Here is a 27,189-nt window from a genome sequence, read left to right as displayed (position 1 = left end):
TGTAATCAATAAAAATCAAGAGAAAGCAATATTTATACGGTATGAGAGGTCAATGCTGGTTGGTGGACTGTTGGACTCTCATTGGCAGAGGTATTGTGAATGTTTTGGTTGGTTATTATTTTAGTGTTTCCTAATTTCTTTTGTAGAGCAGAAAAAGTAAAAATGTATATAAAACAGTAAGAGGGCCTTTGCTTTTGGAGCATAAAGGGAAAATAAATCAGCGAATTGTGCCAATTAACGTCAAAAAGTGAGTTTTCACTCAAGAATAAAAGGTGCTGGAAAAATGCAAAAGGTCAGGCAGCATCTGTGAAAAGAAACTATTACTGTTTTGGATCAAACGGATATTTAAGAGTTTTTAAGCCAGTGGACGTGGGATCGGGGTCAGGAAGAACAAAGCCGAATGCCTGTGATACAATGATAGAAAGGTTGCGCTATAAAAACAGTCAAAAAGTGTGTAAATATTATTAAATTCACTATATATTAAATTTGGAGATGGTTGGTAATGTTGGAAATGTGGCAGTGGAAGTGAGCTGTTGTTTTCGATGTCTTATCAAATGCAGGAAGGGAAATTGAAACCAAAGAAGGTGAATAATGTTGAAGCACCAAACTGAAATCCCTTTGTAGAGGAGAGCAAAACTTCCTAAAGGTTGGCATTCCTAGACAATAGGTGTTGTTAAAGGCACTATTTGTGGAGAAAGAGTTAGTGCTTCAGGCTGATAACCTTTAAACAAAAGTGAAGAAAAATAGAATTGCCAGAGCTTTTAAATGTGTAGAATGGAGAGGAAGCAGGAGTAATAAAGGAGAACGAAGCTCTGTGTCGGGCTTTCTTCCTATTAGTTATCTTGGTTTTCTCTGAGTGATGTGAAGGTGATGCTTTGATTCAAAGAATGAATCTGAATTGGACAGTTTATAAAGGTATTGCACTTCTGGATTTTTAGTTTATGCTTGCAACCCTGTTGCAGATGCATTAGCACATTGAACAAATTACAAATTTCCTCATGCCTATAGAAACGCAGGAGACTTGAAAAAAGCAGCAACTATTGAATATTTTAATATATTTAAAGCTTCATGGTCTTGGAATTTTTTTATTAATTAAAATAATAAACTTTTATGAGGAAAACTGATTTAACAATTAACTCTATTTTGAAGCTGTAAGATTTCAAAATGAATTTGATCTTTACAATGTGCAATGTTTGTACCAATTTCAACTGAATGTAAGGAGGCTTAATTTTAATTTTGATGAATAAGATGTAGTGACATTTTTTGGGGGAAAATAATTCTTCACATTGATCACAGAGGTTTTGTGATCTTAAAGTCAGCTTACATTTGAGAAGAAATGGCTTAAAACTGCTGAACACTGACCTTTTTTAACGAGTTGACATTGGTACAACTTATCAATGAAAATGGCTGGATATTTAATGTTATTTTGATCTTCAAATCAGCAAGAACTCATTACTTAAATGAGTACTTGTGAAATAACTGAACAGTTTATGCTATTCAGCTATGATAGGTCATGTTCCAGTACTGCTGCTGTTGAATGGATTGCCTATTAGGTGAAATTAGCTTTCAAATTTTGAATTAGAAGTTTTAATTTTTCTCATATATCCCTTTTTTTAAGAGAATACCGTCATGAATTATTACTAACATATTGATAGAAAATAGATAATAACAGGTCTGAAACATCAGTGCAGAAGAAAGTAAATGTTAGTATATGCTAAAGCTTGCATGAAATATTTAATACCAAAGACTTGAATTCAAAATTGCTTTTAATGCCAAGCCTTTGCAAGAACAAAGCATGCTTTGAGCACTGATGTTGGATAAAGGTTTAACATTTGAGAGTATCTGTACTTATCCAGATTCATACTGTGCGGATATAGTCTCATTCTTACATTTAAAACAAGATACAATTTATTTGATTTCTTGTCGTGAAGATTTTAGAGGAAAATTCTCAAACCCCTCCCCCACAGCTTTTTTTAAAATTAAGGAATGGCTTAATTATGGTTCATGTTAGTATCATTATTTTGAATATGTGGCCTTGACCTCATTTTAAGCTGGTCCAGAATACTTCATTTCGTCGTAAGAAAATGCAGAACAGACACATTCATAAAACATTTAAAAGCAGTGTTGTGAAATTTGATTGTGAAGTGTTGCACGTCATTGATGTTTACCCTGCTGTGTCACAGAGTTAAGATATAGATTTGCACACTATGCCATGTGGTTTCTGTTGTGCTAACACTAGGAAAGAGGAAGACAAAACCTGTTGTTTTGCTGCAAAATCTGGAGATAAAAGCAGATGGTACCTCAGCAGTGGAAGTTGTTGTATATCCTCCTGGAAGTGACATTGGTGAAAGGTTGGAAGCATTTGTTTGGTCTTTTGGCTGATTGGATTGGGCTGGTGGTGACGTGACTCAACTTGGGGCAGATGAACTTAAAAGGTAATTTCTGAATACATCTGTTGACAGTACCCCAATGTTATGAGGTCAGACAGAATAGCATATTTTGCAACAACCCAATGTGAATATGCTTCTCTTGAGCAAATTGCAAGTATCATTTCAGTGTGTAATGCAAATATTATTCCCTTTTAATTATCTCTTATTGTTTGTTGATATTCGGTATTAAAATATGTGTGCACCCAGAATATGAGTGACAACATTCAAGCCAATAGCTGGTTAGTGATGTGCAGTTGCTTCTTCTCCCTCTAATATCTCCCTGCAACCCTTTGAATTTACAGTTTGACATAAATAGTATTATGCTTTACCTTTAGGTTGTCTCATGTGTACATTCAGATGTTGAATTGATGGATGCCTGACTCTGAATTTACTTTGTGAAACTGGCTGGTCCTGAAGGTTAACTTCTGTATAGGTTCAGACAACTCTTGGTTTTCTGAGCAGGAAGAGATAGTTTATATAGTAAAAGAAGGCTGATACAGGGAGATTCATTCACATTTAACGGTTGAGTTTCTGTAATATAAAAGCATATTTCAATAAATTTTTTAACCTAAGACCGTACCTGCTTGTTTGTTATTTTTATTATCCCCAACTCAGAAGTTTGGTAGTTTGTACTTTTTTTAGTCTGCATGTGATGGGCAGTAGGCAATAACTGTTTTGATTTCTCTCACCACATCATTGGACTTCAAAGATAATTTAATGAATGAAATTCTGTTGCAACATTAAATTTAGGTTTTATTATGGTACAGAATACATGAAAATATTTGTGGTTTGTGGTTTCCTTTGTGATTGGTATTATTTTGGTCCAAATATTTCCTATTACATATTAACCCATTAAGTTATTTAGAGCTAAAGTATAGCCCTTAATTTTTCAATTCTGAAGTACTTGCCAGAATAATTTTAAAATGGAAAATCTGCTGCCATTTCTCCTATAATTACTGTGGCAAAGTGGATAATGCTGGACCTGTTTACAGTTTCAGAACTGTCAGACATGTGGCTGTGATTTAGCGTCACAGGCGACTATCAGATCTTTCTGTCTTCGTTACATCCACATGAGTGAGAGCCCCAAAGGTAAACCTACACAAGAAACATTACTGGAGAGCAATTGCTTTAGAACTAAAAAACGCTGTGGTGTCATTCAGTGTTAGCATCTGGACTCAACTTTGTCTGAAATTAACATACAGACTGATATTGACAAATTACTTTAAATTGTCATAAATCATTTTGAATTATTTTCTACACCAAACTCAATTTAAAAAAACTCTCCGTTTTATGTTCACTCTTACTACTTCATTCATTCACAATGTAGGCTTAAAAGTATCATTGTTTCCATCAAAGAACTGGGTTCTATAACATTCTCAAGAGAATCAGAATAGTTATAGCACAGAAGGAGGCTATTCATCCCTTCAGCTTTTCTGATATCCAGTATTGGATGAATAGAAACTTGCTCCCACTATCTAGAGGAAAGCCCGTGTTTCTGGTCTCTTGCAGAAACCTAGTTCCCTGCTGCTGTTTTCGTTTTTCGTAACTGCTTTAAGCTGAGTAAGACTGTTTGCAACCTTGTAGTTATGTGTGAGTCTGAAATTCATTTCAAACCAACATTTGCACCACAATCATGATTGCTTATGCCATCATAGTTCAATTCTGCCTTTGCCTCTTAGCTCACCTACTACTGAAACCCTTGCCCATTTCACTTGATGTATTTATTTCAATGCTTCTGTAGCAGGCTATATAAGCTTGTGCTTGAAGATGAAAATTTTATATTCCTGAAGCTTGTTAGTCTGTTGATTTCATGTCTCCACAAGACACTGAGGTAGATTCTTGATTGACAAGGTTATAAAATAAGGGTAGATGGGAGAGTAGAGGCCTCGTGCAAATTAGCCATGGTCTTATTAAATGACAGCAGGATTGAGGAACTAAATGTCTTATTCCTCTTATTCCTTTATCCTAAAGTGCTTCAAATCTCTTTCAACCCTGTGCTGATTAACTTTGATTAATTCCTGGTCCAACAACATCTCAATTTAAAATTCTCATCCTTGTTTTCAAATCCCTCCAAATTGCTTGTCCTTATTTATGTAACCTTTTTCAGTTCTACCGGTTTGCAAGATCTCTGCCCCAACACGTTTTGGCTTGTGCATATCCCTGTTTTTAACCACCATCGTTGGCAGCTGCTTTATCCAAAATATTGGAATTTCCTACCCAAATCTTTGCTCTTTTAAGATATTTCTTGAAAATCTACTACATTGATCAAACCATTAGGCACCTGTCTTGCAATGTCCTCCTGTGATTTGGTGGTTTCACTGTCAATGCTCTTATTCAGTGCCTTGAGGCATTTTATGAGATTAAATGCACTTCCATAAGCTGTTGTTGAAATTGAGCACCCTGTCTTTGCTGTGCTGAAATTGGAATATTGAATGCCCACTGGTTTGTTCTCATGAATCTTTATCCAGCTTAATGTAAAACAGTTCCAGTGCCTCTATTTCCTTTTGTTACTTTGCTTGAATGCTGATTTAGGAAACAATACCAAAGGTGAAATTCACACTGGTGAGAGTGTGAGAGTGTTAACTTCATAGTATTGAGAGAGACCGATTCCACTTATTGGGGTCTTTGGTGTCTATTAGCAGTTTGGATAAGTTGCTGTTGAGCATATGCTTATGGATTTTAAGTGAACATTGTATCAACAAGTCCCCTTTGGAAAATGAAATAACATCCTATTCTTTCCTCCTTTAGATTTTTTAGATAGAGATATTTATTTTCATCATTACAGTGTTTGCTAAGGTACCAGTGGGCATTAGGTGACTGAGGCTGATCGTGCTCAGATGGTTCTGCTGCAAATAGGGCAGCATGCCACAGACGATTGAATTTTGGAAAGTTGCTGGCTCAGGATGTGCCCTCAAAATGCTTTCTTTCAGTCTCCTATATCTGGTTGCTTTTGAAGGAAGCCATACCATTTTTAATTTGGTTGCACTAGGTGCAGCGATCTTACACATGCTTCTCCCAGGACTTGAAGCCAAGACCAAAATTCAAAATTGAAGTCTTCAAAGTGTCCTTTAATTATCAAGAATTGAAACACTTGAGCTCTCCATTATATACCTTCAACATCTAAGCAACTTTAACATATGGATATCCAATTTCCCGGCTTAATGTTACACTTCCCAACCCTGAATATAGACAGAAGTGGGAAGATTGTGCATACTGTGCAGGCAGTTTATTGTCATGTCATGCATATAAATGCATCCGGTACTGTTATAGAAATTCAGGCTGTGTTACAAAATTTCACATTCCTAGATTAGTAATTTCATGTTTGTGGGAAGTGAAGTACATGCTGGGATAAAAAAACTATACTATGTAATCTTTCATCTTGTAATTCAGTCTGAAATTCATGTTTTGATTTATAAACACATTTCGGTTGCTTTGAAAATGATCCTAAATTGCTTACACTTTTAAAATTCATTGTCAGGATGTGGACATTGCTGGCAATGCTAGCATTTGTTGGCCATCTGCAATTGTTGTCTAGCTGTTGATAAGCCACCTTGAACCCCTGGACGTTGTGTAGTGAAAATATTACAGTGATATTCTTATGTATTAAGAAATAATAACAATTGTACTGTCATAAATGTGAAGATTTCAGTCCAAAGTCAAAATTGTGTGAAAAATTCAGTAATAGAAGTTAGTAGTTCTGTAAAATTGTCTTTCATAATATGCATGTGGTGATGGGGATAAAAATTCCTTCACATTATCTTGATGAATATTAAATATGATCACTCATTAACCCCTTACTGCCATTTTATATTGAAATTATATCAAATGCAAAAATATTTGTGCTAGTTTGTTCTTCCTGGAGTAATCATGTGAAAAACGTGGCAACATAATACAACCCCCACCCCAACGTACCTCAAAGCAACTTTTACCAAGGAGTGTGCATTACCAATGCATCCACTATTAAAGATGGCCATTGGGGGATCCTTTATGTATGCACAGAGTTGCCTGAATGGCCCTGCACACATGTGAAGGGAAACCTAAAAGGTAGGAACAGCTGTAGGCCATTTGGTGCATCAAGCCCTTTAAACATGATCATGGCTGATCCTGTACCTTAGCACCATAGTCCCCATTCTCACCCCATTTCTCTTGACACCCTTTGCCTCTGATTCTGTGTGGCCTCTGATTATTGCTGGCCAACAAAGTGCTTGACTGAACTGATCACAGGACTGTTCAGTATGTACAGTTCCTTGGCACCCTATTCCAGCCTGCCACATCGCATTTGAATGAATCACTCCAATTCTGCACATGCGTGTTGGGTGCTCCATCTAGTGGCAGCGTTGGACTTAAACACAGCTTTTTGCGAATGCATTACAACTTACTGCTTTGACTTCATGCCTAACTTTTTTAACTAAGGAATGCTGGAAGAAATTATATGCATTTGTCTCTTCTCGTTGCAATGCTTACTTTATTTTGCAAGACTTCGGTGCTCTCAGTAACCATCAAGGTCAATTTCCTGAGTTGCCGACCTCATTCCAGTTGCCGCTGGCTGCACTCTATAACATTAAATCATAGGAATGATAAATTGCTTGCAGCTTTCAAATTCAAACAAACTTGCTAAGGAACTTTTAGAACATACAACAGAACTATATTGGAAAAGAAACTTAAGATTCCAGTTAGTTATGTTGCTTATTGTTGGCTTTTAAACTATTATTTGCTTCATAAGGTCATGAAAAGGACAGTTTTATTTTTAAAAAGCATAGATCTGAGCCATTACTTTAGATGTATGTTCTTAAAAACAGTAATAACGAATTGTAAAAGTATTTCATAGCAACTAAATAAGTGTACCAAAGTTAGAAATTTGGTAAAACTTTTGCTATGACAAACCCATTTCCCCCATTCTGTTCATTGTCTCTGAAAAGCTTTGGTTCATGCTGAAGTCCAAATTCATCAGCAACAACTTTGTATTTATGTGGTGCCACTTAAATATAAAAGATTTTCAAGGTATTTCACAAAAAGTATATATTATGAGAATTAACTGAGAAACTGCCACAGTCTTCGGGCGGCACGGTGGCACAGTGGTTAGCACTGCTGCCTCACAGCGCCAGAGACCCGGGTTCAATTCCCGACTCAGGCGACTGACTGAATTGGCTATGCTAAATTGCCTGTAGAGTTAGGTAAGGGGTAAATGTAGGGGTATGGGTGGGTTGCGCTTCGGCGGGGTGGTGTGGACTTGTTGGGCCGAAGGGCCTGTTTCCACACTGTAAGTAATCTAATCTAAGTAATTTAATCTAATCTAATCTTAAGTTTCAAGGAGAATCCTGGAAGCTGAGTAGGCCTCAAATACTTTGTACCTGTTTGTGAGATAGTGACTGATATTTAAGTCAATACAGGCAGTCATTAATAATGATTGGGTAAATGAGCTAAGTTCAATGGCCTTCCTTCATGACATTCAATGACATGACCACCTCTGAATGTTCCACTATCAGCATTCAACAGAAACTGAATTGGATCAACCACATGAATACTGCAACTACAATAGCAGGTCAGAGGCTTGGAATTCTGTGGAGAGTTACATGCTTCCTGATTCCTGAAAGCCTGTCCATCATCTACGAGGAATGATCAGAACTGTGAAGCAATATTTCTCCTTGCCTAACAATACTCAAGAAGCTTAACACCATCCAGGACAAGGCAGTCCTCTTATTTAGTCAAGTTAGATCACATGGGATTCAGGGAGAGCTTGCCATTTGATACAAAATTGGCTTGATGGTAGGGGACAGAGGTTGGTGGAGGCTGTTTTTTTTCTTGGACTGAAGGCCTGTGACGAGTGATGTTCTGCAAGGACCGGTTCTGGGTCCACTTTTTGTCATTTATATAAACAATTTAGATGGCAATTTAGGAGGCAAGGTTAGTAAGTTTGCAGATGACAGCAAAATTGGTGGTATAATGGATACTAAAGAAGGTTATCGAAGTTTACGAAGGGATCTTGATTAATTGGGCCAATGGGCTGACAAGTGGCAGGTGGAGTTTAATTTGAATAAGTGTGAGGTATTGCATTTTGGTAAAAAAGGCCAGACTTATACAGTTAATGGTGAGGCCTTGGATAGTGTTGCCAAGCAGAAACTCTGAGGGGTTTGGGTATATAGTTCTTTGAAACTTGTGTAGTCAGGGTGGTTAAGAAGATATCTTCAAAGTTTGGGAGAAGATTTGTAGCTCGGGTGCTCGTTGTTGTGGTTGTGTTCGCCGAGCTGGGAATTTGTGTTGCAGACATTTCATCCCCTGTCTAGGTGACATCCTCAGTGCTTGGGAGCCTGGTGTGAACCAACTAGCCACGAAACGACACGACCAGCTATCCTTAGTAGCCACACACTCAGATGACAAGCAACATGAGTTCGACTGGGACAACACTACTATTATAGGACAAGCCAAACAGAGAACAGCCAGGGAATTCCTAGAGGCATGGCACTCATCCACAGATTCAATCAATAAGCACATCGACCTGGACCCAATATACCGGCCACTGCAGCGGACGGCTGGAACTGACAACCGGAAGCAGCAGGTACAAATCACTATAAATGCCGGAGGAAACATCACTGAAGCGCTTCACAGGAGGCTCCCAAGCACTGAGGATGTCACCTAGACAGGGACGAAATGTCTGCAACACAAATTCCCAGCTCAGCGGACAGAACCACAACAATAAGAAGATATCTAGCATGCTTGCCTTCATTGCTCAGACCGTTGATTTTAGGAATTGGGATGTCATGTTGAGGTTGACCAGAATGTTGGTTAGGCTGCTTTGGGAGTACGGTTTACAGTTCTGGTTGCCCTGCTATATAGGAAGGATATTCTTAAATTGGAGAGGGTTCAAAAACCAAGATGTTACCGGGACTGGCAGAGAGGAGAGGCTGGATAGGCTGGGACATTTTTCACAGGAGCATAGGAGGTTGAGGGGTGACCTTAGAGAGGTTTGTTAAAATCATGAGGGGCATAGATAGATAAGATGAATAGCAAAGGTCTTTTCCCTAGAATTGACAAGTTTCAAAGCTAGGGGGCATATTTTTAAGGTGAGGTGTGAAAGATTTTAAAGGGAATGAACTGCCAGAGGAAGTGTTGGATGGAGGTACAGTTATAATATTTGAAAGATGTTTGGACAGGTACATGCATAGGAAAAGTTTAGAGGATTATGGGCCAAATGCAGGGAGGTGGGACTCGTTTAGTTTGGGAAACTTGGCATGGCCTATTTGAACTGAAGAGTCTGTTCCTGTGCTGTATGGTTTTATGACTCTACTCTCTCACTTGAACATTCATTCCCTCCATTGCTGATGCATAGAGCAACAATGTATACTGTCTAGAAAATGCACTGTACTTATTCACCAAGGCTCCTTCAATAGCATTTTCTAAACCTATTACCAAGATGGTCACAATCATCTTGAGAGCACCATGGAGCGGGCAGCTGTCCTTGTGAACCATGTGGGAGAATAAAACAAAGTCTAGTGCAGGTGAATTTTGCTTCTCGTTGAGTCGTACTAACATCTAAGGCAAGCGCTGAACACTTCCAAGTGAAATATCTGTTCAATAGGATTGTTTAATTTTGAATCTTATTGACTTCAAAGGGTTAATGACATGATTGTTGGGAAGCAATAATTTCTTAATTTTGAATATATGTTAACATTGGAAATAAATACATCATATTAGCAGGGATGAATAGATGTCTGGAGCAGCTCAGTCTAATAACAAAGAGTGTGTAAACATTTCAAATTGTCACTATGGAAGGAAATAAAAATAACTGGGTAACTCATTACTTTCACATGTCTCTTGTATCTTGGACTTTTGGCATTATGGAAAATAGCACGAATCACAATTATTGCAAAGGTTTTTCACAGCTCTCTGTTGATGCGTTTTTAAAATTCACTCTTGGGACATGGGCTTGACGTGTTGATCCATTGTGGAGTGCTGCACAATGTAGGAACTGTCTGTTCAATGTATATAAACACTCCATTAAACATGAACAGGGTATTTTAAACTACATTGAAAAGCTGTAAATAAGTTTGATCTTGTCTGTGTCCTCCTCTGTCTATCTCTTCCCCTACTCAGCACCACCAATACCATCACCAGTACCTAAAAGGGTTCAAATATAACTTGATTTGGGCAGAGCTTTGGACTTGTTTTCTTTGGCAACATTGCAAATACATTTTTCAATCCTTGTTTATCAGCTATCTTGACCTGCACAGAGTTATTGAACAGTGTTATCCAAGTTTCAATATTATTTTAGAGACTCTAATTCTACTGCATTTTATTTTGCTATATTTGGATGTCACTTTTTTTTTAGATTAGATTAGATTACTTACAGTGTGGAAACAGGCCCTTCGGCCCAACAAGTTCACACCGACCCGCCGAAGTGCAACCCACCCATACCCCTACATTTACCCCTTTAACCTAACACTATGGGCAATTTAGCATGGCCAATTCACCTGACCCGCACATCTTTGGACTGTGGGAGGAAACCGGAGCACCCGGAGGAAACCCACGCAGACACGGGGAGAATGTGCAAACTCCACACAGTCAGTCGCCTGAGTCGGGAATTGAACCCGGGTCTCTGGCGCTGTGAGGCAGCAGTGCTAATCACTGTGCCACCATGCCGCCCAGGGAGGAAATTTGGTTTCTCAAATTCCTGTATAGATTTGTGACTTGCCTATCATTTGTAGTATTCAGAGTCCATGTAGGATTAACAAATCGTGTTGAACTCATTATGTATGAACAAATGAAAACAAAGAACTGCAGTTGCTGGAAATCTGAAACAAAAAACAAATTGCGGGGGAAACTCAGCAGGTCTGGCAGCATCTGCAAAGAGAGGAACAGAGTGAGCATTTCAGGTCCATTGACCCTCATGAAGGAGCGTCTTTATTTATTTACAAAGAAGAAAAAGCGAGCAAGCTAAAGATACTTTTTGTTTCTTTAAACTATGGTTAGGAACATGGGACTGGGATTTCATAGCAATTAAAGAAACATGACTCAGGGACAGACAGGACTGGCAGCTTAATGTTTCAAGGTACAAATGCTACAGGAAGGATAGAAAGGGAGGCAAAAGAGGAGGGGGAGTGGCATTTTTGATAAGGGATAGCATTACAGCTGTACTGAGGGAGGATATTCCCGGAAATACATCCAGGGAAGTTATTTGGGTGGAACTGAGAAATAAGAAAGGGATGATCACCTTATTGGGATTGTATTATAGACCCCCTAATAGTCAGAGGGAAATTGAGAAACAAACTTATAAGGAGATCTCAGTTATCTGTGAGAATGATAGTGTCGTTATGGTAGGGGATTTTAACTTTCCAAATATAGACAGGGACTGCCGTAGTGTTAAGGATTCAGATGGAGAGGAATTTGTTCAGTGTGTACAAGAAAATTTTCTGATTCAGTATGTGGATGTACCTACTAGAGAAGGTGCAAAACTTGACCTACTCTTGGGGAATAAGGCAGGACAGATGACTGAGGTGTCAGTGGGGGAGCACTTTGGGGCCAGCGACCATAATTCTATTAGCTTTAAAATAGTGATGGAAGAGGCTGGTAGGTATAGGGAATGCTGGATGACTAGAGAAATTGAGGTTTTGGTTAAGAAAAAGAAGGAAGCACATGTCAGGCATAGACAGGATGGATTGAGTGAATCCTTAGAGTATATAGGCAGTAGGAGTATACTTAAGAGAGAAATCAGGAGGGCAAAAAGGGGATGGAGATAGCTTTGGCAAATAGGGTTAAGGAGAATCCAAAGGGTTTTTGCAAATACATTAAGGACAAAAGGGTAACTAAGGAGCGAATAGGGCCTCTCAAAGGTCGGCAAAGCGGCCTATGTGTGGAGCCACAGGAGGTGGGGGAGATGCTAAACGAGTATTTTGCATCAGTATTTACTGTGGAAAAGGATATGGAAGATATAGAATGTAGGGAAATAGATGGTGACATCTTGAAAAATGTCCATATTACAGAGGAGGAAGTGCTGGATGTCTTGAAACGCATAAATCCCCAGGACCTACCTGATCAGGTGTACCCTAGAACTCTGTGGGAAGCTAGGTAAGTGATTGCTTGGCCTCTTGCTGACATATTTGTATCATCGATAGTCACAGGTGAGGTGCCAGAAGACTGGAGGTTGGCTAACGTGTTGCCACTGTTTAAGAAAGGTGGTAAGGACAAGCCAGGAAACTATAAACGAGTGAGCCTGACGTCGGTGGGGGGAAGGTTGGAGGGAATCCTGAGGGACAGGATGTACATGTATTTGGAAAGGCAGAGCTGGTTAGGGATAGTCAACATAGATTTGTGCATGGGAAATCATTGAGAGAAAGTGAGGGCTGCAGATGCTAGAGATCAGAGCTTAAAATGTGTTGCTGGTAAAGCGCAGCAAGTCAGGCAGCATCCAAGGAACAGGAGAATCGACGTTTCGGGCATAAGCCCTTCTTCAGGAATGAGGAAAGTGTGTCCAGCAGGCTAAGATAAAAGGTAGGGATGCTGAGTTCGAGTCCAGCAGGCGAAGATAGGGAGGAACTCGAACTCAGCACCGCCTTCCTAACCTGCAATCATCCTCCTGACCTCTCCGCCCCCACCCCACTCCGGCCTATCACCCTCACCTTGACCTCCCTCCACCTATCGCATTTCCAAATCCCCTCCCCCAAGTCCCTCCTCCCCACCTTTTATCTTAGCCTGCCTGGAGGCCTGTGACCAGTGGAGTGCCACAAGGATCGGTGTTGGGCCCTCTACTTTTTGTCATTTACTTAAATGATTTGGATGCGAGCATAAGAGGTAGAGTTAGTAAGTTTGCAGATAACACCAATGTTGGAGCTGTAGTTAGGTCAGATTACAACGGGATCTTGATCAGATGGGTCAATGGGCTGAGAAGTGGCAGATGGAGTTTAATTTAGATAAATGTGAGGTGCTGCATTTTGGGAAAGCAAATCTTAGCAGGACTTATACACTTAATGGTAACGTCCTTGGGAGTGTTGCTGAACAAAGAGACCTTGAAGTGCAGGTTCATACCTCCTTGAAAGTGGAGTCACAGGGAGATAGGATAGTGAAGGCAGCGTTTGGTATGCTTTCCTTTATTGGTCAGAGTATTGAGTACAGGAGTTGGGAGGTCATGTTGCGGCTGTACAAGACATTGGTTAGGCCACAGTTGGAATATTGCGTGCACTTCTGGTCTCCTTCCTCTTGGAAGGATGTTGTGAATCTTGAAAGGGTTCAGAAAAGATTTACAAGGATGTTGCTAAGGTTGGAGGATTTGAGCTATAGGGAGAGGTTGGATAGGCTAGGGCTGTTTTCCCAGGAGCGTCGGAGGCTGAGGAGTGACCTTACAGAGGTTTATAAAATCATGAGGGGCATGGATAGAATAAATAGACAAAGTCTTTTCCCTGGGGTGGGGGAATCCAGAACAAGAGGGTATAGGTTTAGGGTGAGAGGGGAAAGAAATAAAAGAGACCTAAGGTGCAACTTTTTCAGGCAGAGGGTGGTACATGTATGGAATGAGCTGCCAGAGTAAGTGGGAGAGGCTAGTACAACTGCAACATTTAAGAAGCATTTGGATGGGTATATGAATAGGAAGGGTTTGGAGGGGTATGGGCCGAGTGCTGGCAGGTGGGACTACATTGAGTTGGGATATCTGGTCGACATGGACGAGTTGGACTGAAGAATCTGTTTCCGTGTTATACATCTCTATGACTAAACTAGCATTGAATGAACACTGGGCTGCTAACTTCCACAAAATCGTATGGGGAAGCACAAATTGCAGTTTTGTAACTCAGTGCTGCCACTGACTGGTGTGCTGATGATACTACGGAAGTCCTGACCATACAGAATACACAGTATATGTGTATTGTCTAATACATTTGCATGGGGTTCTAAAGATTCAATAGATTTTTCTAATAAGCATTTGCAAGCAGCGTGCATTTTTTTCTCAGCAGTTTGAAAAGAATTTCACCAACTAAAATTGAGATTAAAAAAAGTAGGCTTCAAAATTCATGTTCAGGAAAGGAAATGAAATTCTGAAGGGAACTTTGCTCTAGGTTATTTTGTTATATTCCCAAATATCTTTTGTGCAACTATGGCAAAAGCTGCACCGCAATCATTAGTGCAGACATTGCCACAATCTTTAAGATTAAAAATAAAGTTTCTCAAAACTGAATTTGTTAAAATATATATTGTTCAACACATAATTAGTTGGAAAACTTGATGAGTTTTACAGAAAAGTCAATTCGAAAAGGGCAAGCAAAATTAAATATAATGTTACCTTTGAACCTCTCAATGTAGTGATAATTCAGAACAGTCGATTATAATAATAATGGATAGCTATGGTATGAAATCTAATTGATGTTTCAAGTGAGGTCTGTAAGCAGGTCCCTGTGTGTAGATTTACATTCCTGAAATTACTGTCTGCTTTTGTACATTTTATCGATTTTAATAAGTAATGTTTTGAACGCTGACCACTTAGGTAAAACTAGTGCATTTTGCTGTTCACCGAAACAACTTAGTCATCTATTTTTCTATAATATGCCATTAAATTGCACTACATGTCTTCAACTTCAGTGTAAATGTTACTAAAATGTAAGAAACATGATTGTTTGTCACTGCTGCTAATTTCATGTCCACGCTGTTAGTATTATGCAATTCGCTATCTATTACTGTGTATGAATCCACTGAAGCCCGGTGAATATCTGGACTTTCTCCTGTTAGCTTTGCCAAACTGTTCATTCCCCACCTTTTACCCAGGCAGCCAGTTGTGTTCCTTGGTTTTTCTTTCCATTGTGCAATCCCTGCAGAATGACAAATGAAACCCAAACATTTAGTCTTTAAAGAAAATATAGGTAATTGAACCCAGTTCCCAACAGAGCACAAGAACGAGTTTCTGGAGTTTGCTAGGCATGTTTTTCTGAGGAGCTGACCAGAGTGCATAGTATTTTAGATCTAGTATTATGTAATGACAAAAGGGCTAATTAATAATCTTGTCGTAAAAGTACGTTGAGGGATGAGTGACCACAATATGATAGAGTTTTAGATTATGATTGAAAGTGAGGTAGTTCATTCTGAAACAAGGGTGTTAACATTTGAATAAAGCATTATTCAACACATTATGAACACATGAAGCACAAACTGGCTGAGGTGGTTGGGAAACCACATTAGAATGCATGACTGTATGTCAGCAATGGGCAGTCTTAATGAGTTATTAAGTAGTTCACATCAACTCTCCATTCCTTCAAACACCGGGGCTGACACATGAGATGAAATATTGTATAAGATTACAAGAAAAGGCTGAGAGAATTTGCCAGAAATGGTAGTAAATCTGAGGACTATGAGATTTTTAGAATACAGCAAAGGAGGACCAAGAAACTGCTTTTTAAAAAATGGGGAATTAGAATATGAAAGCAACTTTGCAAAAAAAAACAAATGCAGACTGTAAAAGCTTCTAAAGGTATGTAGAAAATAAACATTTGGTTCAGGCGAATGTGGGGCCATTGCAAGCAGAATCAGGAGAACCTACAATGGGGGAATGGCAGAGAAGCTAGCTCATTACTTTGTGTCTGCTTCACTGAAGAAGATACTAGGGATCTCCCAGAATTAGACCTCTATGTCTATGGAGAATGAAGGGTGGAAGGAAATTAGCTTAAAAAGAGGTTGCACCCTGTTCTGAAGAAATTAATGGAGTAGAAAGTTGATAAGTACCAGGACCAGATGTTATCTTTGACAGTTCCTCAGATTTGAGGATTAAATGCTTCTACTTCGGCGGGGGGATTTGGGTTCTGCAGTGGCTGAGTCCAGGAGCCACAGACTTTGCCATGGGTGGGGCAGGTCGCGTTTGAGGAGGTGGCTGGGTGGGACACTCTCTGGATTCTGAACGCTCTTTTTGGTGCTTGCTCCACTGATACTCAAAATGGTTTGTGCCTTCTTTATTTTGTGCATTCTAGAACAAGTGATTGCCACATTATTGGGGGTGTTGCATTTGTGTAGGGAGGCTTTCAAGATGTTCTTGCAACATTTCCTAAACCCTCCTATTGATTATTTATATGGAGCTCCTAGTAGATTTTGTTTTCTAGATGTTTAGTTGAGGCCCAGTGAATACATCTACAAATAGTTTGTAACTCAGCCTTTGAATGCCCACATGCAGGCATTGACTGCATACTGCAGTTTGGTGACAGAAGTTAGGATGGTCTTGGGCCTGGTGGTGTTGAAGGTTGAAAAGATTCTCTCTCATCCTGTGGTTAGCTCCACTGGTTGGGAGCTTCATGGACATGAGATGGAGTGTAGCAGAGAGAGAGATAAGGAAGACAGCTGGTGTGATGACCCAGCTCCTCCTCCGCTCAGATAGCACTCGTAATGGGTCTGTGGTGGATTTGTTGGTGAGGATCATGGATTGCATGTCACTGTAAAACAGGTGGAGAATGCCGCCAAATATGAGGAGGATATTCCACAATCCCTCATGCTGACCGAGTTGAAGGCCTTTGCCTGTGCTTTTTTTCTTTGAATTTGTTGTGCACTGAAGGTCATATCCATTTTGCCTTTTGATGGGCAGAAGCTAGATTGAGACTTGGAAAGAAGCTCTCCAGCCACTTGGCACTGAGGAGGATTCTTGTAATAACCTTTCCCATGGCAGACTGTAGGAAATCCCTCTCTAATTCACAGTCAGGCATGTGCCCATTCTCGAAGATGATCACAATTACAGCGTCTCTGAATTCTCTTGGTACACTCTCTTCCTTCCAGACAAGGAAAATGAGGTTGTGGATTTGTGCCTCTCCACTGTATTTTAGAACATGAGCAGGCATTCCATCTGTGCTGAAGGCCTTGTTGTTTTGCCGCTGTTAGATGGCATATTTTTCCTTGAGGCAGATTGGATGTGTGCTGAGCTGTGTTTTTCGATTGATGTTGAGAGCACTTGCATTGATGGCTGTGTCTTGATTGCAAAGATCCTTGAAGTGCTCTCACCAGCAGACATTGACTGCATCTTGGTTCTTGATGAGCGATTCTCTCTTTTTTGCCTGTCATTGGAGTCGGACCCTGGTACACAGACTGTCGGACACTTTGATCGCACTGAAGAAATCTGTGCACATTGTGATTGTCGACAAGTTGTTGAGTCTCCTAGTGCTCTTGCCGCTAAAAATCTATTTTGTTTAGATCACTGGTTCTTTGTTGCACCTTGAAATAGCACGAGATGTAATGTGGCTGATTCCCTTATAAAAATCTCTGACCTATCGGTTTAATGTCATAGCTTACGACAACTGTTGCAAGAAAGATAGTCATAGAGATGTACAGTCGTACAGCATGGAAACAGACCCTTTGGTCCAACTTGTCACAGCAACCAACTTTCCCAAATTAAACTAGTCCCACTTGTCTACGTTTGACCCATATCCTTCTAAACTTGGACAGACACATGAACAGAACAAATGTCTTTTAAATGTTGTAACTGTAACTTGTTTTGGCTTCAAACTGTTCGTTTTTCTGGGAACCAATTACCCAGTACCTGTAATTACCAGTTTGCAGGCATAAGTCTCTATCGTTAATTTATGGTTGCTAGTCCATAGACCAATCAACTTTGTGTTGCCAGCGAAAGCTGCATCAGCTTATCCTTCTGCTCCAAATTGTCAGCAAGTTAACTTCAATTACTGCTTGTTCAAGCAGTTGTTTACACAATGCCTGGCATAGAGTTGATGTCAAAAACAGTTGAGAAAAATAGATGTTTTTTTTTTAAAAAAAAAGGCCCTGAAGAAAGTTCTAACCAAAATCCCGCGGTTTGGAAGCTTTCAAATCAACCCCTACTGCTGAGATAACTGGTTCTAAGAACTGTCCTGAATTCCTCCCAGGATGTAAGCTTGCTTCTAAATTCAAACATTCATAGAACTGTAAAGTTGGTTGGTTAGCTAAGTTGGCTGGATCACTCAATTGTGAGTCAGGGTGATGCTAATAGGATGGATCACTTCCCATACTGGCTGAGGTCATCATAAAGGACTGTCCTTCTCAACCTTTTCCTCACCTGAGCTGTGGTGACTGTCAGGTTAAACCACCACTGGTCATCTCTCTCAAATGGGAGAACAGTCCTTTGGCTCACTGGGACTATGGTGAACTTAGCTTTGGATTGTACAGAACTAATGCATCACAATTGGATTTATGATTTATTTATACCCTAGGCAAGTATTTATAAGACTGTACCATTCAGTTTATTTCACCATTCAATCATTATTGATGATATAGAGCTTGCAAAATGATTTGCAGCAATTTAATCACCACAGCCACTTTTTTGTAGATTGTCTTAAAATTGAATATTCCTTTTGGTCAGTTGAGCTATAAAATTACTTATTTAATTTGGTATTTACTCATTTATGCAGGACACTGGTGAGACTACTTTTAGAATACAGTGTACAATTGTGGTTGCCCTTCTACAGGAAGGATGTTATTGAACTTGAGAGGGTGCAGAAGAAATTTGAGGATGTTGACGATTTGAGTTATAGGGAGAGGCTGAATAGACTGGGAATTTTTCCCTGGAGCGTAGAGAGCATTACAGAGGTTTATGAAATCATGAGGGCATGGATAGGGTGAGTCACCAATATCTTTTTCCCTACAGTGGGAAAGTCCAAAACTAGAAGGCAGAGGCTTAAGGTGAGAGGGGAAAGGAACTGGGGGGTAACTTTTTCATGCAGAGGGTGGTACCTGTATGGAATGAGCAGCCAGAGGAAGTGGTGGAGGCTGGTCCAGTTACAACATTTAGAAGGCATCTGGATTGGTATGTGAATTGGAAGGATTTAGAGGGTTATGGACCAAATGCTGGCAAATGGGACTAGCTCAGATTGGGATATCTGGCCATTGTGGATATGTTGGACTGAAGGGTCTGTTTCCATGCTGTATGACTCTATTTTGTTAACACAAAATGAACAATGATACTTATTGTGGAGTTATAATTTTATTAAGCTGTTGATATTTTAACATTTCAGAGCAAACGAGACCACCTGTTAATGAATGTCAAGTGGTACTATCGTCAGTCAGAGGTGCCAGATTCAGTCTACCAGCATCTGGTTCAGGATCGACACAACGAGAATGGTGAGTAATTTGCCATGAATTATATTTTTATTAGCTAATTTTTTTTCTTTCCCATTATCTTTCCTTGATTGCCTTCCACACCTAAAAATGGCCCTTAAACTTTCACAGATGACAGTGACTCTGCTATATCTTGCTGTATAAAGCACTGTGCATGTCAGTGAGGCTGTATGAACAGTAAATTTACTATCTTTTTTGTAGTGGGGAATAGGAGGCATATGATGGATCAATATGCAATCATTTAATGGCAAGACCCACTGAATGATATTCAGAATAAAAAATATTGGCTTATATTTCTCTCTCAATTGGCTGGGAGAATGATACCAACTATAGCTCCCATTTGATATCCAAAGTAGGGGTGCACACTAAGAGTCTCTGAGCTTGGATGTTGCTTTCCCACACCTCTGATTAAAATTTGTTCCAAACCTACGATTAGTAACAAAATGTTAAACTGGATCTGTAATTAGTCAATGTAGTAGAATTTTTAGTAGATTATATTTTTATTCCTTCATGGGATGAGGGTATCACTGACTGGGCCAGCATTTATTGCCCATCCCTAATTGCCTAGAGGGCAGTTAAGAGTCAGTCACATTACTGTGTGGGCCTGGAGTCTCATCTAGGCCTGACCAGATAAGGAAGGCAGTTTCCTTCCATAAAGGACATTAATTAACCAGGTGGGGTTTTCTGACAATTTAAATGGATTTGTGGTCATCATTAAGCTCTTAATTTCAGATTTTTATTGATTTCAAATTCAGCCATCTGCTCTGGGATTTGAACCCAGGTCCCCAGAACATTACCTGGGTCTCCAGGTTAACAGTCCATTCAATAATACCACGAGGCACCCACCTCCCCTCAGATTTATATTTGTAATTGATGTATCATATTCTAGAACTGTATAAAATTAATGCCTACTTGATTAAGCAACTTTAAACCCCTTCCATGTTTATTGTTTGGTAAAATGAACTGATTTGTGGGCTGTGCATGTTGTGTACTCCGGCTAGCATTTGTTACCTATCTCTACTAATTGCTTAATTAAGTAAAGAAGGGTGGAGATAAGTTGCTCCCTTGAGTGCCATTGCAGTCCTTGGAGTGGATATGCACCTACTACTCTTCAGAAAGAGGTACCATGAGTTTGACCCAGTGACAGTGGAGAAAGTTTAGGATGGCTCAGTGGTTAGCACAGCTGCCTCACAGCACCAGGACATGGGTTTGATTCCAGCCTTGGGCGATTGTCTGTGTGCATTTTGCACATTCACCACGCGTCTCTGATTTCGTCCCACAATCCAAAGATATGCAAGCTAGTTGAATTAGCCATGGTAAGTGTGGGGTTATGTGGAAAAGGTAAGAGGCTGGGTCTGGATGGGAGGGTCAGTGCAGACTTGACCGTCAAAATGGCCTCTTTCCACACTGTAGGGATTCTGTAATTCTATAAGTGGCAATGTAGTTATAAGTCAGAATGTTGTGTGGTTTGTAGTGGAATTTGCAGGTGATGGTGTTCTCATGTATCTGATGCCTTTGTCTTTCTCGGTGGTAGAGGTTGTAGGTTTTGAAAGTGCTGACAAGGACCTTTGGTGAGTTGCTGCAGATGGTGCAAACTGCTGCCATGATGTATCCATGGTGGATTGGTTGTCGTCGATGGTGTTGAGCTTCAAGTGTTGTTGGATTTGTATTCACTGAGGCAAGTGTGGAGTATTCGTTCACCGTGCTGATTTGTGTCTGTTAGATAATGGAGTGGCATATAGCAGATAGGAGTTGTACTGCTCATTACAGAACTTGTAAGCTCTGACTTGCTTCTATAGTTTCAGTATTTATACCATTGTTCAAGTTCTATCGTAACCCAAGAATATTGATTACAGTGGGATTCAGCAATGATGATGCTATTGAATATCCAGGGAAGGTGGTTAGATTTGCATTAGATTTTGATTTAAGTTTGTCATTGATGGCGAGTGGCCAGTGTTGTAACTACTGGAACAAATTGGCTAGGGGTCCAATTATTTTTGGAGTGCAAGGTTTCAGTACTATTTCTGGAATGTGGTCAGGTTCTATATTAGTTGCAATATCCAGAATCTTCAGCTGTTTCTTGCGTAAAGTGAATCAAATTAGCTGTAGACTGGTATTTAAGAGACTGTGGGCTTCAGGAAACAACTGAAATTGATTATCCACTTAGCAGTTCTGGCTGAAACTGGTGACAAGTGCTTCAGCTTTGTCTTTTGCACTAGCATGCTGGGCACCCTCATCATTGAGGATAGAGATAATCATGGTACCCTCACCTCCTGTTAATTGTTCACAATCATTCACACCTCGGTATGAAAGGCCTGCAGAGTTAGACTCAGATCCGTTGGATTTTGCGATCACTTAGCAGTGCCTATCATATGCTGTTTCTGTTATTTGACATGCAAGTGAGCCTGTTTTATAGCTTTACCAGGTTTACACCTTATTTTTAACATTGCCTGGTAAAGATGGGACTTAATCTCTGCAAAGAAGTAATTGAAGCATCATACTTTTCTCTGGTTGATGTATTCTGTGTCATTGACCTGGATGTTGATAGATCACTGCAGGTAGCTTCTATGTCATGACAACGAACAATGGATAATGACTATTTTTCAGTGACCTTGCTGCCACATGCATGTGTAGAAACGAATTCTTTTTATAAGTAGCCTGAAAGCTTGAAGAGAGAGAGAAATTCTTGGGTCCTAGATATGTCATTTGTTCCAAAGATTTCCATCCATGACTCATTGGTTTTCACGATTTTGCTTTTCTTAAAAAATATTCATGCATGCTTTATCTTCAGTTCTTAACCTTACCTCAATATATTCACGCTGTTGTGTTTGAAGAAAACATTGGAAACTGTTGGGCATTCAGTATTTTCTGTCAACTCCTATCTTTCCCCTAAGGACATTAGTTGTCAAAATTGCAGCTTTACATTTTGCAGAGCCTCTTTTGTTTTTTGGAATTGTATTACGGCTCTTTGCCTTGTTTAGTTTTATCAGTGCAGTTACATGTTCATTTTATGGTCCTAACAGTATTTTCACAAAGATCTTTATAAGCCACCAGATTCATAATGATTGTAGGGTAAATTCACCGATCCTCTACTCCCAGTGACAAACTGTGTGAGTACATGGGACTGTATATCAGACATTTCCACTGCACTGAGACAACAATTATTCTGAACTGTGTTGTCTTTGAGAATCTGCTGGGAGCATGAGGATCAGTGAAATGCTTTTCCAACATACTTTTATATTACCTGAAGGAGACAATGGATCCTACAATAGAACTGAAAAGAGTCTTATAACCCATAATTCTAATAGTGTGCCTGGTATTTCTGGTCTCATATTTGCCAAAGAGTGCCATGGAAAATTTGGAGGATCTTTCATTCTGTTTTTTTTTTAAAGTTGTTCTGTCATTTGGTCTAACATTTCCTTTCTACCTACTACCTAACCTCATCAGTTAGTCTTGTGTGTCATTGGGTGCCATGTATCTTTGCTGAACTGGCCTAGATACCTGTCCTAAATTAAAATGACTTGTCCATGGTGCCTGGAAAGAACAATTGAAAGTAAACAATTGCTAAGATCGTATCAATGCACAGGTAGTTTTGGTTACTCTTGTATTGTTGGGAGTCAAGATCCAAATTAAGTTTGCTAGTGAGTACTTCATGAAAATATAATTGTGATGGAACATAAACAAGATGTGTTTGGCTTGTCTTGCCAGCATTTTCCTAAGGTGTTTCAATTCCAAGGTTAAGTAATCATCCTATGAAAAGTATGTGGTTGGTTGGCCGGGAAGGAGAACTGTGATCCTTAATCATTTGCATGACTATATTTGAGGTTCAGCACCAGTGGAAAACACATTATTTGCAAAGACGCTGAATGCTAGTAGAACACATTTTAATTGGAAGCAGTCGATCTAATATTCCATACATATAAATAACAATAAAATTTTTCTGACCAAAATTGTCACATCATATTTTAATGATCTACCCAGATCCTACACTGAAACATCAATGATTTTGGTTAGATATAATCCACACACCTTGTGCTTTACTTCAAAGATAATCTGACTGCAGATATCAATGCATCTTAGACATCATTTTGTCTAGACCTAATGAGTTTCATCACAACGATGTTCATCTCAGAATGGAGTTTGGTAAATTTTACTGCCTTGTTTTCTTAGTTAATGGTCTTGAAATAATAGATTTAATCTATTTGTTTAATAAATATTTAAAGATCTTCTCATCTTCCAAAGGCTAGATGGCGATATAAAACCTACTTGAATCACATTACACCCAGTGCAGATATCAGCATTCTATTTTCGTTCCCAGTGTACCAAAGTAACTTCTGCTAAAACATAAGGTTCACACTATCTCATTAAATGTTGAAAAGCATCCTGATACCAATTTATTGGAACATATGAATTAGGGAGGATCTGTAGCATCCTATTTTCTTGCAAGTTGGGGGTGAGGGCATTTAAAAACACAGTTGTGCTCAACAATTTTAATCTGCAGTATTAGTACCTGAAGCTTTTAGTAAATAAACTGGTATGTCCCTTTGAATCAATGACTTTGGGGCATGCCATTCCTGTTTGAAAGCATCACATGCTGAAGTTTCAACATTTATCTGCTGAAAGGCTGATTATATTTTGTGTCTTGGGCATGACAAGTGTGAGAATAATAGCCAATGGTATGTGTGCGCTATATTTAAGGTTTTTGTCTTTAATAAAATGTTTTAAATGAAGAATTCAAGTGTATTTCAATTTGAAATGAAATGATTCTCATCTTATGGATATAGGAAGAAATTGCACCAAGATATTTTTAAAATTCATATGGGAGTAAAACTTAATTTAAAGTTGTCAGTAAATAAAGGACAGCTCATTAATTAACAGACATTTATTTTAATTTATTCTTCTAGTTCTATTTTTGAATATCTTAAATATGCTTTTTGAAATGTTTCTGAAAAAATAGGGTTTTTAAAAAAATTCTTTATTCCATGCAACATCATGAATTTGTTTTGATGAGGTCATATGTAATATTATGCTGTCTGGCATTTCTTCGGATTGCAAGACAAACAGATGTGATCTTTGAGATCTGGCTGACTTGCATAAATGATATAGCAAAGTTGGGTTATGTATTGTTTGATTAATTATGTCAGCTACTGATATATTTTACTGTGAATGATGCAACATTTGGCCAGGTGTTTTAAAAACGAGAAGCATTCTTTCATTTGGCCTGTGAATTACCTTCTTAATGTTAAATTTGTGACCATGTTTCAAAAGGGCCCCTTACAATCAGCAGAGAGTGTCTGCTTTATGAAAGTTTTGGCGGAAACCTAAAATCCTAGCCCTTCAATTAATTTCTATTCTTTAAAGGTTTAAAATCTAAACAGATAGGTTTTGCAAAGGGGTAAGTACTCTATTTTGACAGACCTTCCTTTATTATCACTTTTTTTAAAGTTTTGTCCCTATAAATGTCTGCTCTTCTTTCCTTACTCTTACGGGGCTGCATTTCTACAGGTACTCACAGCCCTCGGGTATTTCATCCACTTGGCCATTCTTCAGGTGAGTTTAGACAGGTGATTTTTGTCAACTGGCAGTATGATTGTATAGGACATCAAGTTTGAGCTCATCCAGAGTCCACACTGGGAGCGACACTCCTCCAGCACCTCACTTTACCCTAAGATATTGAAGCTTATTCTAGTATTAAATTGTGATCCACTAACTCAGTGCAGATTGTGAATTGAATTTGAAATAGTTCCTTTTACTTAGCATTCAGGCAAGCATGTTGCCTTCTGCTTAAATATTTTGAATTTTGATTTTCAATGTTTACCATATATAATCGAAGCTGTTTAATCCTGTTACTTTCTTCATCAACTTTTGAAGTTGAATTTTACAATGTTTTTTAAAAAGCTTTCGCATAAACTTTTGGGAACCTAGGTTGCTTGATCAAAAAATATTTCAGTCCAGGAGATAGAGGGCAAATTGTACACTTTAAGAAGAAAAACTCTTGAAAGACTGGATCTTTAGTAATTTATCCAATTGGAATGTTTGATTATACCCTTTTATTTGGAAATCACTTCAATAGAGAAATGAAGAATGCCACATCTGAAGATAAATATGTTTTCTTTATCAAAAGACATATATAGACCCCAAATAACAAGTATAATGTTGTAAATTTGAATATTTGTCCTTCCATCAGCAATGGTAAATTATTCACTAAATGTGGACTTTCTAGTTTTGTTAATTGGACTGTAAACAATGATGTGTGAATGAATGAAAAAGCATGTTGCTTAGATGGTGCAGTGGAAATCTGGGTAATATCCATCTATAGGATATAATTTCAACCATAAAATACAACATGTATGAAATTAACTTGTTTTTTTTTATTAGTATGGGTCGCAAGGGTTTGTGTTTTGTTATATACAAATCAAAACTTGTGTTGATCATATTTATCAGATACATTTTGAAGTGAAATTTAGAAATGGTTATAAGGTAATCATTGTTAATAGTTTGAAGTTAGATCGCTCAGGAGTGTACTTTAAAACATCGATTAAAGGGGTCTCCTCTCAATATTCAACACAGATATTTAGCATATTCTGTAGGGTTCATTGTTCATTTTTACAGACTATTTAATATCTTGAGCACTATTATTTGTCATCTTATATCTGAAGTACTACATACTTTGTCTGAATGCAGATTAGTTTAAAACAGTTTCATTCTACCAGATAAACCTGTAACTGTGATATGATTCTTATGACAAAGCAAGTAGTTAAAGCTTGGTAGTCCATGCCTACCTTTAGTTGTCAGTGTTTCATGAGAAACGGTTGAGCTATGTTCATCATCAGTGTCACCAACTAAAAGAGATGTATTGTACTTTTTGGTGGAAGTTGTAAAGCTGAAAGTAGCAAAATGTTTTCAAAATAAAATTTGATAAATTTGAAAAATCATCAGCTTTGAGTGAAAATTCTAGTGAGCTTTTCTTTGATGAATGCAAATGTTTAAGATTAGGTTGGGTAGGGATATCCAGTAATTAGATTGTGAACTCTACCCTGAAACATAGGTTTGGACAAAAACTCCTGTGAACGTTTATATTCCACTGAAGTTCTCCCAACCCCCCCTCCCCCCCACCATCCCATCCTTCCTTAACAGCATAAACCTATGTTCCATTTTACCTCATTAGCTTATCTAACCTAACTTTAAATGCATTTATATTATTTACCTCAGTCTGTCGCTATGATCGTATATGCCACATTCTCATCACTCTCTCAGTAAAGAGCTTCCTTCTTGAATGTTCTGTTTGATTTCTTAGTGGTAATTCTATATTGATGACCACAGGTTCTATTCTTCCTCACAAGTGCAATGTTTCCAGCCATCCCACCAATCACCTGTTTTCTTTAAAAGGGCGCAGTTCATGAGTTTCTAATGAATATATCTTTGTGTTTCTGGTATCAACACTGTAAATCCATTTTGTACCCTCTCCAGTGCCTCCATATCCTTCAGTCTAATCAAAGTTCAACGTGAGTTTAGTATAACTTCTGTCTTCCAATTCAATCCCTCTAGAAATAAAGTTTGGAACTTGTTTTGTTTTTTTATGGCCTTGTTAGCCTACTTTGGTTGTGTATTTTTTTCACCCAGATCCCTTTGATCTTCGATCTCAACTTTTTATTTTCCAAGTCATAACATCCATGTATTTCTTATCAATTTGTGATAAATTATA

The 27,189-nt window shown here is 38.7% G+C and overlaps 1 protein-coding gene across 8 annotated transcripts in view; it reads left to right on the top strand.

Annotated features, from left to right (window-relative positions):
• The window catches only part of rerea (arginine-glutamic acid dipeptide (RE) repeats a), a 558,826-nt gene that overhangs the window by 259,216 nt on the left and 272,421 nt on the right, over positions 1 to 27,189 (top strand). For all 8 annotated transcript variants that reach the window (XR_006309302.1, XM_043676159.1, XM_043676158.1 and 5 more), the window contains one exon: positions 19,382 to 19,487. Coding sequence is in view for 7 of the 8 variants with exons in the window: in XM_043676159.1 (XP_043532094.1) it covers positions 19,382 to 19,487 (106 nt within the window). In the remaining variant the exon portion in view is untranslated. The remainder of the gene's footprint in view (positions 1 to 19,381; positions 19,488 to 27,189) is intronic.

This window comes from Chiloscyllium plagiosum, chromosome 34 (assembly GCF_004010195.1).
Source record: "Chiloscyllium plagiosum isolate BGI_BamShark_2017 chromosome 34, ASM401019v2, whole genome shotgun sequence".
NCBI lineage: Eukaryota > Metazoa > Chordata > Chondrichthyes > Orectolobiformes > Hemiscylliidae > Chiloscyllium > Chiloscyllium plagiosum.
The sequence above is the reverse complement of the archived record's forward strand: the minus strand, read 5'-3'. Positions and strand labels throughout refer to the sequence as shown.